Consider the following 15637-nt stretch of genomic DNA (forward strand, 5'->3'; position numbering starts at 1 on the left):
ATTTTGCACAGGATGTCAGTGGTGGAAACATGCAGGTAGGCAGAAGAACATTAACTCCTCAGATAGCTTTGCAAGATGAATTGTTTTCTCTCAGTCATTCCAGCGTCCATTTGCCTTCCTCCTTTCTGTTTTCCATCAGTAGTTCTGGACATAGTCACAAATTGAGTAGCATTTGCCACAGTGGTCAAGGCAGCTGTGGGGTATTATGTGCCATGAAACAATTCCTGTGATTCTTCAATATTTAGATAAGTAGCCTTGCACGGAACATGTGAGATGCAGGATAGGATATAAATTTTTTTTCATACTGCCTGTGGAATTTAATATGATTTTTGTGTTTTATAAAAAATATTTTTAAAGGCTGGGGTTGTGGCTCAGTGGTAGAGCGTTGCCTAGCATGTGTGAGGCACTGGGTTCGATTCTCAGCACCACATATAAATAAATAAAGTCCATTGACAACTATAAAAGTATTTTTAAAAAATATTTTTAAGATTTAATTCATTTTTAAAAAATTAAAAAGGAAGTCTCACATCAGCTCAAGATGCAGAAAATCAAGAACAAACCAGATGGTCTACAAAATCATATTCTTGAGTCCATAAAAGAACTGTGATCACAAGGCAATCAAGTTAACTGAAATCCAAAGAGTGACAGTGCTGTGCAGGCAGCGATGTGATACCAAACTTTATCACCTTTAGCTGAGCATGGCGAAAAGAGAAGGCCCCCACCCAAATGAATAAGATGAAATTGGCTAGATTCTTAGTTGGGGAGGGTACTTGGGATTGAACCTAGGGGTGCTTTACCACAGGGCTGCACCCCAGCCCATTTTAATTTTTTATTTTGAGACAGGGTCTCTCTAAATGGCTGAGGCTGGCCTCAAACTTGCCATCCTCCTGCCTCAGCCTCCCCAGTTGCTGGGAATATAGGTACACACTATAGCTCTAATGAATTCCTAAAGGCCAAGTATGGGCTAGCAAGTCAATTTGTAACAGCTAATAGCAGAGGAAAGCTGAAAGTTGTATAAGAAACACTAAAACAAATAGACTGCAACAATTAACAGTCTTCCCAGTCCTGAAACACTTGCAAAGACAAGATGCTCCTCATATTACAGACATGCTTATAAAGACACAAAAAGAAAGATGAAAAGAATTGAGAGTACCCAGTTGGATAAAGGGCCTGAAAGGCTGAAAACTCTCATACACGGCTGGCGGAAGACTACACTGGAAGACTAGGTTTTAAAGGTCTTAAAAAAATGCATGCCATTTGATCAAATAATTCCAGTTGCAGAGATTTTTCATGTGAGAATAAAATGATTATTAAAATAGTAATTATGAATAATAATGCAAAATGAGAACTTTACCTGTCAAGTTTTTATGTTTGTTAGGTCCCTAGCAAGAAGCAAATCGCACACACAAACAGGAAGATTAGGAACAGTTGAATGAAGAACCATTTATAAAGGAATGGGCAGGGCTAAAGGAAGCCAGCAAAAGATGGCGGCCAGGGGAAGGAGCCATTCTGGGAGCCCAAGGAAAGTGGCCACGGGAGACAACCCCAACTCGGTGTGGGGTCTTCCGTTCAGGGACTCAGTCAGCCAGTAGTCAGGGAGGGAGTGAAGGGGATTGGTCCCTGGATCCCCCTTTTCTCCCCATCATCAGATTTCTCACTGATGTCTGTCTTGGGCTCAACCCACAGGAAGCCAGTGGAGAGGAAGCCCAGTGATGTTAGAGTCGGTCCAGTGATTACGAAGATCAAGCAGATGGGGAGTAGAAGGGTGGTGGATGGATGGAGGGCTGACTGGGCAGGGTACTGGGCGGGGTGCGGCTCTGTGGTAGAGCACTTGCCTAGCATGTGCCAGGCCTCTGTTGTGATCCCAAGCACTGGAGCGGGCGGTGGGGAAGAAAAGAAAAAAAGGATCCAGCACAGTGTTTTCTGTAGCATTGCTTAGAATGGTGAAATATTAGAAGCCACTAAGTGCCTATCATTAGGGAATATGCTAAATGACGTACGATAGGCTGATATCTTGGTGTACCATCGTACCAGTAAAAGGAACATTTTGGAAGTATCATTTATGAAGGTGAAAGACGTTCATCATATATTTTTGAGTGAAACAAAATTTTTCATATAGCCTGGCCCCATTTTTAAAATCAGTATTTTGTGTGTGTGAAATTTATGCATTTAAAGAGTTTGGGAAGAGCATTCATCTACTGTTAATAATACTTCTTCTGGAAGGTGAGATTACAGATAATTTTAATATTCAGAATTTTGCTGCTCTACATCTTATGCTTTTCCTATAATGTGTGATAAAAAATTAAAGTTCTTTTTTTAGAAAAATGAGAAAGATGGCATGATCCCAGATTTATTCAGTGAGTTCAGTAGGTGCTATTCTTAATACTGATAAGGAAGATTTCTTAAGAATCCCATTAGAAGCCAGTTTCACTTATGAACATAGTTACAAAACTCTTAAATGAAATTCCAGCAAAGAATTGAGCAATGATAATTATCATTGTATATTTGGCGAGGTGCTTATTACTACCTGGGGTGCATGGTGCGTTATAAGTTGCCAGTTTCTCCAGATCCCCAGGGTGGTGATCACACTTTTTTTCATGGTCTAGTGCTATGTTGTCCAATATGGAAACCACTGGCCACATGTGGATATTTAAAATTAAATTAACTAAAATTAAATCACATTAAAAATTCAGTTCCTTAGTTGCCCGAACCATACTCTGTGCACTTAATAGCCATTTGTGGCTAGTGGCTATTTCATTGAACAGCACAGATTTATAGAGTAAACCCATCATTCTACAAAGTTCTTCTGGACCATATTGGTCCAGAAAATTTCTTAATTTTCCCTTTAAAATGGTGGGTGGATTCCACACAGAGTTGTTCATGGTAGGTACTTTTGTCATCTAGTGTTTCACAATTGTCACCCAGAGCCTATAAAATTCAGTTTTGTATCATATTGAGCAAGATTCACTATTCAAGCCTATTTTATTGTTTTGAGATTGCCATTTCCTAAAGGGCAGAGATTGTGTTCTTCCTCTATTTCTGTCAAGAGCCTTAGTGCACTCAATTTAATAAATGTTTACTGGTGTCAACTAGTACAGCTTCCCCAGCTCCTTAGAAGGCCAAGCCAATGTTATCATCTGAAGCAGGCTTTTATATTTTCAAGTGATCTCTAGTTGGTGTTCATGTGCATGGCAGAGGAATCCAGCATTTCTTGACATCCTTTGATGTTTGATCAGCTGCTCTATCAGTGGGAGGATGGATAAGTACATGCCAAGGTACCTTCTTTCTGGGCCTGGTACCAAAGAATGATGGACAACCTCATGCTTCTCTTAAGTTAATTCACTCCCTCTGGGAGGAGGAGGTGAGAGAAGAGACTGGCCGTGTCTTTGTTTCTGTACTTCCATTTATTCATTTAACAAACACGGGGCACTGGGGAGGGAAGAGATGAAAAGGACAAGGTCCCTGCACTTGTAGAATTTACAGGCTGGTGGGGGAGCAGAGTTAATTCCATGTGAAAATGAAGTGACAGAGATCTCTTGAGGACTTGTGGGAACCCAGAGGAAGTGCAGCAGGCCCAGCCTGGGTGAGGTCAGGGGACGCTTCTTAGAGGACTGATGCCCAAGACAACCAGGGACTCAACACCAGGGGTTTCAATCCTAGGAAAGATGTGCCTCTCGAGATTTGAGCAGTAGAGGAGTTTTCTAGAGAATCAAGGCAGTTAGACAGATAGATGGCTACTCTCTGGGTTTGGCTTCATTTATTCATGTAATTGATCCGAACTCGTGACAAGATGGAAGAGTGAGGAACTGAGCAAGACTATGATCACTGTGCTATTCTGAGCTTGAGCCGGGGTTGAATTTTAGAACATGGTTATATGCGAGCTGGAGTTAGTATCAAGCCAGAGAAGAATGATCCTAAAAATAGCTTTCACCAACTGTTGCCATGATTCTGATGTGGGTTTCTGGCTGCCTCAAGAGCGCTGCTGTGGGTTTGGGGCTCTGTAGGAGGAGACCCTGGAGAGTGGAGGCAGAGGTTTGAGCTGGTGGATCTCCACAGCTTGTGTGATGGGAGGCGGAGTCTTGGAGGAAGAGGCGGTGAGGGAAACTGCAGGAACAGAGAGCAAGCCTGGAACCTACCTAAGGAACATTCTCACGCGCCATTGCTGCTACCAAACTGTGCGAGAGTCGTGGACATCTCCAGGCCAATCCATCTGGGCAGGGATCCTGGTTGACTTTTGTACCTGTGGTGACGGGCTCTCTGAGGATGTCCTTCCCTCCACTGGCTTTTATTCTGATGGACAGAAAGTCCTTCCCAGGGACCAAGGTAAACTGAAGTAGTTATTTGGTTGAGATCGAGGCAGGTCAAAATCTGAACTTGTCTTACTAATTTGCTCTTTTGTCCCCAATATATAGCTTTTCTTCCAGTTAGGCAAGAGCCCCGTCCTGCGGCAGGCTTTGCTCATTCCTATCTTCCCACCTTTCTCTTCTCTGCAAGGCTCCCTCCTCCTCCTTGCCTTCCTTTAACCAATGTTGCCATTGTTTCTGTGGTTTAGGACCCAGCTCAAGCCCCATGTGCTCGGGGACACCTTCCCTACTACTAGCTGATCTGTTCCTTCTTTGGATTTTTTTTCATAGCCCAAGTCCTGCCATCTAGCGCTGTGACTGATGATCTTAAAGAGGGGGAAATCAACTTTAGAGACGACTGAAGGCCTCTACCTTGATTCATCTGTTTCTTCTCTCCTCTCTGGGAGATGAATATTGTGGCATTACCCAGAGGAAGAATGCCTGTAAGCCCAGTATTCTCATGCAACCATCTTAAGATGGTCACATTTCCTTCCCAGTCACATAGTGTTATATATTAGCTCATAAATCATTTGGTATTAGTTTTCCCCACTTAACATAACCCAAACCCTTCCTGTGTGTGTTCTCAGTTACTGCACTAGAAATTCAACACCGCCTCTTACTCCGCTGTGATTTATCAAGCGCCTCTCTTGACACTAGGCCGTGGGCTGTGAACTCCACCTTTTCAAAAGGATTTTATGTTGCTCTCAGTTCCATCTCCTCTTAGCTCTGAGAGTGTGCTCTGGTGATGACCTTCTGCATTTTATTCTCTCACTGCCTTTGGACACCTCTTAAAACTAGAAGGAAGTTCAGTCTTGTCTATCCTGACAGCATCTCAGCCTTACTGCCTGCCATTCTCCACTGTTTCCCAACCTGCTCCTTGTTATTTGTCTCCCACCCCCTTCAACATAGTGTGGAGGTTCCTTAAAAACTAGGAAACGAATTATTATATGATCCAGCAATGACACGACTGAAGAAAACTCAATCCATATGCCAAAGAGATCTGTATACATTTGGGTCCACTACAGCACTCTTCTCAACAGCCAAGACACGGAGGCAACCGAAGGGGCCATCAATGGGTGGATGGATTTATCATGGAATTTTAAATATGGGGTTAATAATGTGGGGTTTATAATGGGATATTATTCAGCCATAAAAAGGAGATCCTGTCTTTCATGTCAACATGGATGAACCTGCAGGACATAATGTTAAGTGAAATAAGCCAGGCACAGAGAGAAAAATCTCCTAATGACCAGATTGTCAAGTTCTAAGAGGTCTTCTAGGTCTCTTTGTCCTTGACATTGACTGTTCCCTTTGTTTCAAAACTTTCTTCCCAGGCCTTTGGTGACATCTCATTGGCATGATGCTCTACTTTCTCTCTGCATGGTTCTCCACCTTTTTCAAGGACTCCTCTTCGGATTCTCCAAAAGGTTGGCCTTTGGTCTTTCTTGAGGGCCCTTCCCTGTCCTCTTTTCTTTCCTTCTCTCCTCTCTTTCTAGGCACAGTGATGTCTTCTCACATTTCTAGTTAATAATCCTGCACCAATAGCTCCCATATCTGTATCTTTAGCCTTCTAGCCCCATCCTCCAAGCCCCGGCTCCTCTTTACCACTGCTCATGTTAACAGAGCTCCCCGGGTGTGTGCTAAGCACAGAACAGCAGCACCTTTAATGCTAGATGCTTCATCTGATCTCCTAATCCAGCCTCTCCTAGAGGAAGAGCATATATATTTCAGGACACAGAAAGCATGAGCCAACAAAGAAAATAAATAATGAATTGGTTTTTATAGAAGTTAAAAAATTCTTATTTTTGAAAGTTACCATGGAAAGAATGAAAAGAAGCTGAGCACAGTGGCACACGCCTCTAATCCCAGCAATTTAGCGGGAGGAGCCTGAGGCAGGAGGATTGTGAGTTCAAAGCCAGCCTCTGCAATAGTGAGGTGCTACGCAACTCAGTGAGACCTTCTCTAAGTAAAAATACAAAATAGGGCTGGGGATGTGACTCAGTGGTTGAGTGCCCTTGAGTTCAATCCCTGGTGCAAAAAAAAAAAAAAAAAAAAAAGAATGATAAGACAAGCAATGGATAGGAGAAAATATTTGTAAACACATATCTGAGAAAGGATTTTTTTTATCAAGAATATATTAAAATACTTACAACTTGGTAATAAGATGAGAATTAACCCAAACATGTAATGGGTAAAAGATATGAATGACTCTTCACCAAAGAGGATACATCAATGGCAAATGAACACATGAAAAGGTACACAACCTTTCTGGTCATTGGGAAAACGCAAACGAGACTACGACAAGCTGACTCTCCACGGCTACTCCAATGGTTTGATTAAAAAGACCAACAAAATCAAGTGTTAACCAGAACATGGAACAATTAGGACCTTCATACAATGTTGTGGAAATGCAAAATACAACTCACTTTGGAAGATAGTTCGGCAGTTTCTTAAAAGCTCAATATACAGTTACCACGCAACTCTGCAATTTGACTCCTAGGTATTCACCCAGGAGAAATGAAAATGTTCACACAAAGCCTGGAAACAGTTTTAGCAGCATTATTCGTAATGGCCAAAAGCCTGAAAACAACTCAAATGCCTATAACTGGTGAAGTGGATAAACAAATTTTATATATCTGTTCAGTGAAATACTACTAAGCAATAGAAAGGATCACAGGAACACTATATGGAACAACTTGTATGAACCAGAGACATTATGCTAACTATAAGAAACCAGACTCAAAAGGCTACACACTGCATGATTCTGTTTATATGAAATTCTGGAAAAAGCAAAGCAGTAGAAAAATAAATCAGGTCAGTGGTTATCAGGAATGGGGGTGGGAAGGGGCAAGGGACAGATAGCAAAGGAACTTGTGTGTGTATTCCTGGGTATTGAACCCCGGGGCCTTGCACATGCCAGGCAAGTACTCTACCATTGAACTTCATCCCCAGCCTTTTTATTTTTTATTTTGAAATAGGGCCTTGCTAGGTTGCTGGCTCCGTATTTGTAATCCTCTTTTCTCAGCTTCCTGGGATTACAGGTGTGAACCAAGATGTCTGCCTCAGTTGGGGGGGGTAGGGGGGAGGGGGGAGGGAGGGAGAGACAAAACAGGTGCTTAGAGAGGGGTATAAGAGAGAAGAGGGAAGTTGAGTCTGTGGCCAGAGTCTGGACCTAATTTGTAGGCATATTTTATGTATCCATTCAGGGAAATTCTACCAAGAAACAGAAATGAACTTTTTAGAACAAAGAAAATATTTCATATCTTAAGTGTGGTGGGCGATATAAGATTTCACAGATTTGTCAAACTCATTGACTATTTTAACAAGGTGAATTTCTCTGATTGAATTACCTGGCTGAATTTATCTGGGTGAATAAACTCGACTTAAAAAAGAAAGGAGAGAGAGAGAAAGAAAGGAAGAGCATATATATTTCAAGTGGACTTTCAGGGAAAATAGCGAATTGACTTTAAATTTTGATAGATAAAGCCAAATTGTCTTCCAAAATGGCTACACCAATTTACACTCCTACCAGTAGAATTTGAAAGTGGCTATTTCTCTATGCTTTTTGCACAATGGATATAATCAAAATTTTAAAAGCTTTGTCTATATGATGGTGTAAAATGTTAGGATCCTTGATACTTCATGCATGTGGTGCTAAGATCGTGTCTCAACTGGTCTTCCCACTTAGGCTTTTCTCTCTCTAAATCTAAATCTTATATATTGTTAATCTTTCTGTGCTGAGTCCTAATACTATCTCAAAAAGATCTTGACTGACACTTCATTGCCAACAAATTAGGTCCAGACTCTCTGGCTGCAGAGTTAGGCTCTTCTTGTTCTGACTCAGCTTCCCTCTTCTCTCTCACACCCCACTAAGCACCTGTCGGTCTGTCTGTCTGTCTGTCTGTCTCTCTTTTTTTTTTTTTTTTTTGCTACTGGGAATTGAACCCAAGGGTGCTCTACCACTGAGCTATATCCCCAGCCCATTTTCATTTCTATTTTGATACAGGACCTCACTAAGTTGCCGAGGCTAAACTTGAACTTGCCGTCTTCCTGCCTAGGCCTCCCCAGTGGCTGGAATTACAGGTGCACGACTGTTTTTATCTCTGATTCAGATTTACAGCTTGAGAGTTTCTATATGTGCTTGCACAGCAGAACCCTGGGGAGCGCTCTACAGAAAGGGTTGCTCAATCTTGCCTGCAGAGATTTGGATTTAATCGTTCCGAGGTGTGGCCTGGGTTGGGGGGTACTTCGCTGTGTTTTCTGGAGCCCAGGTGATTTTAACATGCAGCCAGGGGTGTGACCCACTCACCTTTCCAGTTACTCTGACACTAGTTAGAACAATCTCACATGTTCCTGCCTTCATGTCTTTGTTGAGGCTGTCTGTCCTTCCACCTGGAATACCTATTCAGTCCTCTATAGCCTCCAAATCCACTTCATCCCTTGAGGACCCCCTGAGGCTCAGCTCCTTTGCAATTCCACAGTGAAGCTTTCCTTGAGCCCCTCTATCAAACACTTCTGCTCCCTTGGATCTTTTTTTTTTTTTTTTTAACCCAGAGATTGAAACCCAGGATGCTTAACCACTGAGCCACATCCCCAGCTCTTTTTGCATTTTATTTAGAGACAGGGTTTCACCAAGTTTCTTAAGTTCTCACCAAGTTTCTTAAGGCCTCACTAAGTTGCTGAAGCTGGCTTTGAACCTGCGATCCTCCTGCCTCAGCCTCCTGAGCCTGGGAGGCACACCTGGGATTATAGGTGTGCCCCACTGTGCCCGGCTCCTTTGATCAGTTTTATAACTTCCCTCTGGACATTTTTCACGTTCTGCTTTGCCATAATTTTTTTATTTACTTTTTTCTCCCTGTAAGATTGTTAAATTCTTTGAAACAACTGTAACTAGTTAATCTTACTCATTACTTAGCACTTTATGGGACATTTGTTCAATAGGAGCTCAGTAAATGTTTTTTGGATGTTTATTCTAGTTGATTTTCCATTTTGTACAGTTGCTTCTCCTGCCTGGGGCCCTCTTCTCCAGTTGTCCCCACTGGACCTTATTGAGTGACCATCCTGACTGCTCTAGTGAACACGGTATCACTGTCCCCCACCACACTCCTTTCTCCCTTTTTTAGTTCCTGAATAGCTGTCATCAGCTGTGTATTTGTGACTTGTATATCACATGTCTCTCTCCCCAGCACATAAGCTCCACCAAGAGAGGCCTCTCTTTTGTTTCCTGTTGTACCCCCCTCAGAGCCCACTACAGTGCCTGGTATATAGGTGCTCAAGAAATATTGATGGAACTTAGCGAATTAACTTTATGGACATTTATCTTATTTTGTTAATTCGCATAACAACCCATAGTTAGCTGAGGTAGGCATTTCAAGCCCATCATCAGATAAGAAAGATGGAATTTTGAGAATAGGGATAAGCTTTTGGTCCACATCCACAAACTTTCATGTGACAGATCGGAGTGCAGAACTGGGGAGTCCCATTCCTCTTCCAGGGTTCTCAGCCCTTCTTCTGCCTTCCAGCTACCCTCTAGCTGTTGCTGGTCAGTCCTTCCCTCCCATCTGTACCAGGGCCCAGCCCTAAGGGTAGAGGGGTCCAAGTCAAGCGTGTAAGCGTATGTGCACACACAATGCAGTGAAGTGTCAGCAGGGACGGGCCACGCAAGCTACCATCAAATAAGAGGCACCCAGCTTCCTCCATGACCATACAAACCTTCCTAATAACCTGCCGGGCTGGGTTCCAAGGTGGAATTTCAGACTCTGGAGTTGTGGGCAGGCATGTGGCAGCCGCTGCCCTGTGAACATCGAGCCCTCCTGGCCTTCTCTTCCCACTGTGGTTCTTTGCTTCGCTCCAGCAGACTTCACATGCGTGTCTGTAGCCACCCCACCTGCCTGTGCAAGCTCTACACTCCCTGCAAGCAGCTACTGCTTGGTCACTCCTCAGGATCAGACACACAGCTGCTGCTTCACCCTTGAGTGGAGACACCTAAGGAAGAGCCTGGGGCCAAGGGGAAGGAATTCAGGATTCCTGGGCTCTCCAGTGTGGGGAAAATGTGTGTTCCCTTGGCCTTGCAGTCGGAGGGGGCCCAGATGGGGCCCATTTTGCCTGGTATAGAAGGAAACCCCCATCCGACCTTTCCCCCTTCCCAAACCACACTGGAAACCTCCCAAGGACCCAGGCTAATTCTTCCCTTGTCCCAGAGGTTGTGTAGTATCAGATGGAAAACAGGAGAATTTCACTTGGGAGTTGAGCCTTAGGGAAAGAAATTAATCTCTCTGGCTTGTTTATTTATAAAATGAGAATTGGATGATATAATCTCTGAAACTGATTTTTTTTATCTTCTTTACATCCTATTACAACAGGTTGTAGTAGGTGCTCAAGAGTCTACTAGACTTATTTGTTGCATAATTTGCTACAAATGCCTCAAAGCTTCATCTTAATCCCTTTTTGCAGATACAAATGTGTGTAGGTGTGCGAGTCTAGAGTTTAGGCCTCTCATTCTGCCTCAGCTTCCCTCTTTTCTCTTACATCCCTTTAAGCTCCTGTTTTATTTCTCTCTCTCCCCCCCCCATCCCCAGTACTGGGGATTGAATCCAAGGATGCTTTACCACTGAGCTACATCCCTAGCCTGTTTCATTTTTTGACACACCACCTACCAGATGAGCCCTAGGAGACATCTTCCTAGACACTGCAGTAGAATGCTCTGAATTTTAACAGAGGTCCTGGAGTTCCGTCTTCAAGACTGGGGAGACTAAGACCCTAGGTCTCTCACCCTAGACAGTTGGTGCCCAGGAATCATTTCTATTAGCTAAAAGTTGCATTTTCATTTTTATTTCTAACTGATGTCAACTCCTTAATGGTGGGACAAACATTTCACTGTCTGAGTTGGCTGAGGAGGGAGAGGGAGGCTCCTTTCTCTGACCTCCTGAGGTCTAATACAAGTGGAAACTTACTGAAGACTGAGGCCACATCTGAAAGATATACCTCTTCACTGGGGAGTGGATATTCCCCAATAAATGTATAATGAGGGTGCTGGCATTGAACATGGGTCAGTGCCTAGGAAGACTTGCTTCTGGAAGTGAACTAAGAATTTCTAAGAATGTGTTAGCAAGGGTAAGGAAAGGGGCTGGAGTTACAGTGGTAGAGCGCTTGCTTAGCATGAGTGAGACACTGGGTTTGAGTCTCAGCATTGCACGTAAATAAATAAAATAATGGTCCATCGACAACTTAAAAAAAAAAGGATAAGGAGAGGGAAACTGACCATTATTTCCCTTATCTCCAAATGGTGGTGATCAAAGCAGAATGACCTTGGTTGAGAAGTAAAGGTATTTAATCATAAAACATCTAAAGAAACCCATACATGCAATTGGCACACAACCTATCTGTCTATAGTCCTCCTGTCTGTAGGCAGAGTGTGGCCCTCTTCATTTCCCCCCTCTGCTGCCATGGAGAAGCACAGGAGTAATACAATTTCTAAACCGTTTCCATGAGTCCTCCAAGTTCTTTCTTTGGGATCACAAACAATACGCTAGGGCTTTTGCAGCCCTGGGTTCAACAGAGGGCTTACTGGTACCATGGGAAATCCTAAGGCAGGATGACACCATATTTGAACTTCATATTAATTTAATGGGGGAGACAAAGCACAAACTCATAAAGGATAAAATAATACAACATGACAAAACCAGTCAGGCTCCCTTCCCCAAGAGCTCAGTGTGCAGTAAAAAGATGCCTCAAGGCAGTGGTTTGTGGTCAAATTGAGGCAGGACTCTCAGGTTAAAGTTTAAGCTGGTGACAGAAAATCAGTGCTGGCTATATGCTTAAAGTGAATGGTAAAAAGCCCTCCTCAACTACCTCCACTGTTCAAGACACAACAAGAAAACATGGAAACCCTATGCAAGCAGGTATAACCACACCCCCTTGCCTGGAAGTAACCTCTAAACCCAAGGTAAGAGGGGATGGGACCCTCATTTAAATTCATTTCCATGTTAAAAGATACACCCAAGAGGAGACCTAACCCAATTTTAGACACATCTTTGATCTTCTGCAAGATGCACAGTAAGAGACTGCAACATAATCATGACTATTGCTGCATAACTATGAATATGCAAATTCCTGATCCACAACTCTACAAACATTGTTCACCCTTTGCCTTCCTTGCCATTCTGTGGAATGGCTGCTTGGCTGTCTGGCTACTCTGCCTATGAGGTAGACACTACTAATCAATGCAATGAATGAGTCTTTCTAACCCTCTATTTTTAGCTGGTTTGATTTCTCTCTTGCATGAGCTAAAGGACTGGCTGAGCAGGTGACAAAAGGAGGTGTTTATACAATGAGTTCAACAAAAAGAAAAACCATGAAAACCATGAACAAGAGGTTCCGCATCTAGGGCCACCATATCCAGGGACCAGACATGCTCTGACAAGCAGTGTCTCCACTTAGGTATTCACCTGAGTGTGTATGCTGGAGACAAGGTATGCAAAGCCCGTTTGGGTCAGGGCAGGGGGCCACCCGGGATTGTTCATGATGTGCATAACCCTGCTCCACGTCAAGAACATCAAAACAAAACAAATTTTATTTTCAACCATTTTCCCGAAAACGAACAGGTAGATACTTAGAACAGGGTGCTCCAGTCTTGGGTGGGACCTCCCCCTCCCAGGGCTTATGGGGAGAACCTGGCTGAAGAGCAACCTGGAGGGATCCTTTGGTCAGTAGAGATGATTCACATTTTCCATTGTCTGTCATGGTTTTTTGGACAATAAAATAGTGCCCCCCGCCCCAACCCCCATGCACAGCTTTAGGACCCTGGCTGGTATAAGTTCTCCAACAGGATGCAACCGTCCCAAACTACCCGTTTCACCATTCCAAGTCCTTCCAACCACCCTGTCCTCAGAGTTAGAAGCCTGGCACACGGGGATTGACAAACGTCAGCCTCCTTCTCTAAGTTTCTCCTTTCCCCAAGAAATCTAACCCCCAAACTCTGCCTTCATCTCCCAGGGGGGTTGTTTTATCCCCCCAAGGGCCCGGCTCGGTGGGGGTTCTCCAGCTCTGCATCCATTCGGTTCACCGGCCGCTTCCCAAAGGCCTGCTGGGTGCGGAGTGGAGGGCCGGGGTCTTCTCAGGACCCGAGAGGGAGAAAGGAAGGATGGGCAGAGCTGTGCGCGCGCTTCCTCACCCTTTTACTGAACGCTGGGCTCTCGGGACGGGAGCCCGACTTCTCCCCGCTCTGTCGGCTCTGCAGCCCCGAAGGCTGCCCCCGAACGCAGGCGCTCGGCGCACACCTGCTGCCCGCACCGAGTCGGCGGCAGAGGAGGAGCGAGAGGCCCGCCGCCTTCGGGGCTGGCCAGGTCCCCCGGCTCCGACCCCTCCTCGAGGGCCTCCCCGCTCCAGGCGCCCCGGGGGAGCCAGGGCGGCGGGACCCGGCGCTAGGTGCCGGGTCGGGGCGGCGCCCGCGGCTCGCCCGGCCCAGGCCTCCCGCGTCCCCCGCGTCCCCTCCCGGGAGGCGGGTCCTGGGGGAGGGCTGGGCACCGGCCCCGCCGCCGCGCCCGCGCCCGCCGCCTGGGCCGCCCCGCAGGCAGGCGCCGGGCCGGCCGGGAGGTGGTGCTCGCCTCCCCGCGCCCGGGCCCGCGCGTTGCCGGGCAGCGGCTCCGAGGCTCCGAAGGGGGCGGAGCGGCGAGGCCGGCGTGCGGCTGGCGGCCCCTGTCCGCGGTTCCGGCCCCCGGCCCGCCCCCGCCTCGCCGGCCTCCCTCCGCGCCGGTGCGCGGCGCCCCGTCCCAGCCGCAGCCGCAGCGGCCGCCCCTCCACGGCTTGAGCGCGCCGAGCCGCGAGGCCGGGCCGGGGCGCCGGCCGGGAGTGCCGGGGGCGCGGCGCCGACGCCGAGGCGCGGCCATGGAGGGGAAGCCCCGCGCCGGGGTCGCGCTGGTCCCGGGGCCGAGCGGCCGCGGGCCTTCCGCCCGCCGCGCCCGCCGCCGCCGCCCGGGGCTGCTGCTCCCTGGCCTCTGGCTGCTGCTGCTGGCCCCGCCGGCCTCGTGCGCCCCAGGTAAGCCCCGCCGAGACCCCCGGGACGCGGCCGCGACCCTGCCGGCCGGTACTGCCGATCTTTTCAAACCCCGGCTCTCCCCGCCCATCCTCTTTTATTCTCCACGGCTCCCTCGCCCTCCGTTCTGGAGATGCTTTTCCATTCTTCTTGGGCCCAGCAAATAAAGGCACGGAGGAAATACATAAATAAAAGGAAAAAGCGAGCGGATTCTGGCCAGTCTTGCTAAAGGTCTGCAAAGCCATCCTCTGTGAACCGTGGAGCCCGAGGCGGGTCTGGTGGCTCCATCAACCGAATGTGCCTTCTTTTTTTCTGCAGAATGCAGGCACTGAAATTGTATGTGTGCATGGCTGTATGAATGTGACATGTCGAATGTTTGGGGATACTTTATTGTCAGGGCGAAGGAGTACATTCGGTATGGGCTTTAAGACAGTATGGCATTGCCGTGAGCAGCCAGCGTCCCCCAGATGCAGGCAGGCTGGTGGTGTCCCCCAGTGAGCCAGGACACAAAGAACATTCAAAGAAAATCTCTTGGAAAGCGCCCTGGCTATGGGTCTTTCCAGGGAAATAGCTATTGATATTAATTCTGCAAAGGCATTATTAGTACAATGGAGTGTGAAAATATTTTGATTCTTAAGTGTCAGGGCATGAAAGGAGTAAGGGTTGTTTTTATAATGGATGCAATTTAGTGACTGTTCATCAGCATGGAATTAAGAGGCATGATTTATGAAGAAGCATGTGGGTGGGTTTTGTTTGTTGAGGAAATGATTTAATTCATATTGCTTCTCTGAAATGTTTATTTGTCCACCCTGAGTGTACACACAGGACCGCCTGGAGATGGGGTCTGAGCCGACACACTGCAAACCAGTGATTGCCCCAGCACACACACTTGGCCACTTTGTGGGTGGAAAAGGGAAGGTGGAATGAGCAGCTAGGGGTGGAGAGCTTCTGCACACTGAACAAAAAACAGAGAGCCATGGAAGCTGCTCAGAATCCTCCCTTCTTGTGGGAGTGGGGCCAACGGACTGCCAAGTGGCTTTGGACAAAATTGGAACATTTGAAGGTGTTCCTTTGGGCCTGACAGTATTATAACTGGTGAGATGGAGGGCGTGTGCAATAGAAGCAGAGAAAGGGACTTTAGGGATCATAGAATGGGACCACTCTGCATGTAAGAGGAAACTAAGGCAGAGAAGTGACTGGCTCAAGGTCACAGGCTAGCTGGTGCAGAAGCATCACTTTAAACCTCCCTCCCCCACTGCTC

At 46.3% G+C, this 15637-nt stretch overlaps 1 protein-coding gene across 2 annotated transcripts in view; it reads left to right on the forward strand.

Moving 5' to 3' along the window:
• The first annotated feature begins 14198 nt into the window (after window positions 1–14198).
• Window positions 14199–15637, forward strand: part of Kiaa1549 (KIAA1549 ortholog) — a 137772-nt gene continuing 136333 nt past the window's right edge. For both annotated transcript variants that reach the window (XM_026398578.2, XM_026398579.2), the window contains exon 1: window positions 14199–14379. In XM_026398578.2, the coding sequence (XP_026254363.2) occupies window positions 14229–14379 (151 nt within the window). In that variant the 5' untranslated portion in view covers window positions 14199–14228. The remainder of the gene's footprint in view (window positions 14380–15637) is intronic.

This window comes from Urocitellus parryii, chromosome 3, assembly GCF_045843805.1.
Source record: "Urocitellus parryii isolate mUroPar1 chromosome 3, mUroPar1.hap1, whole genome shotgun sequence".
In the NCBI taxonomy this organism is placed as follows: domain Eukaryota; kingdom Metazoa; phylum Chordata; class Mammalia; order Rodentia; family Sciuridae; genus Urocitellus; species Urocitellus parryii.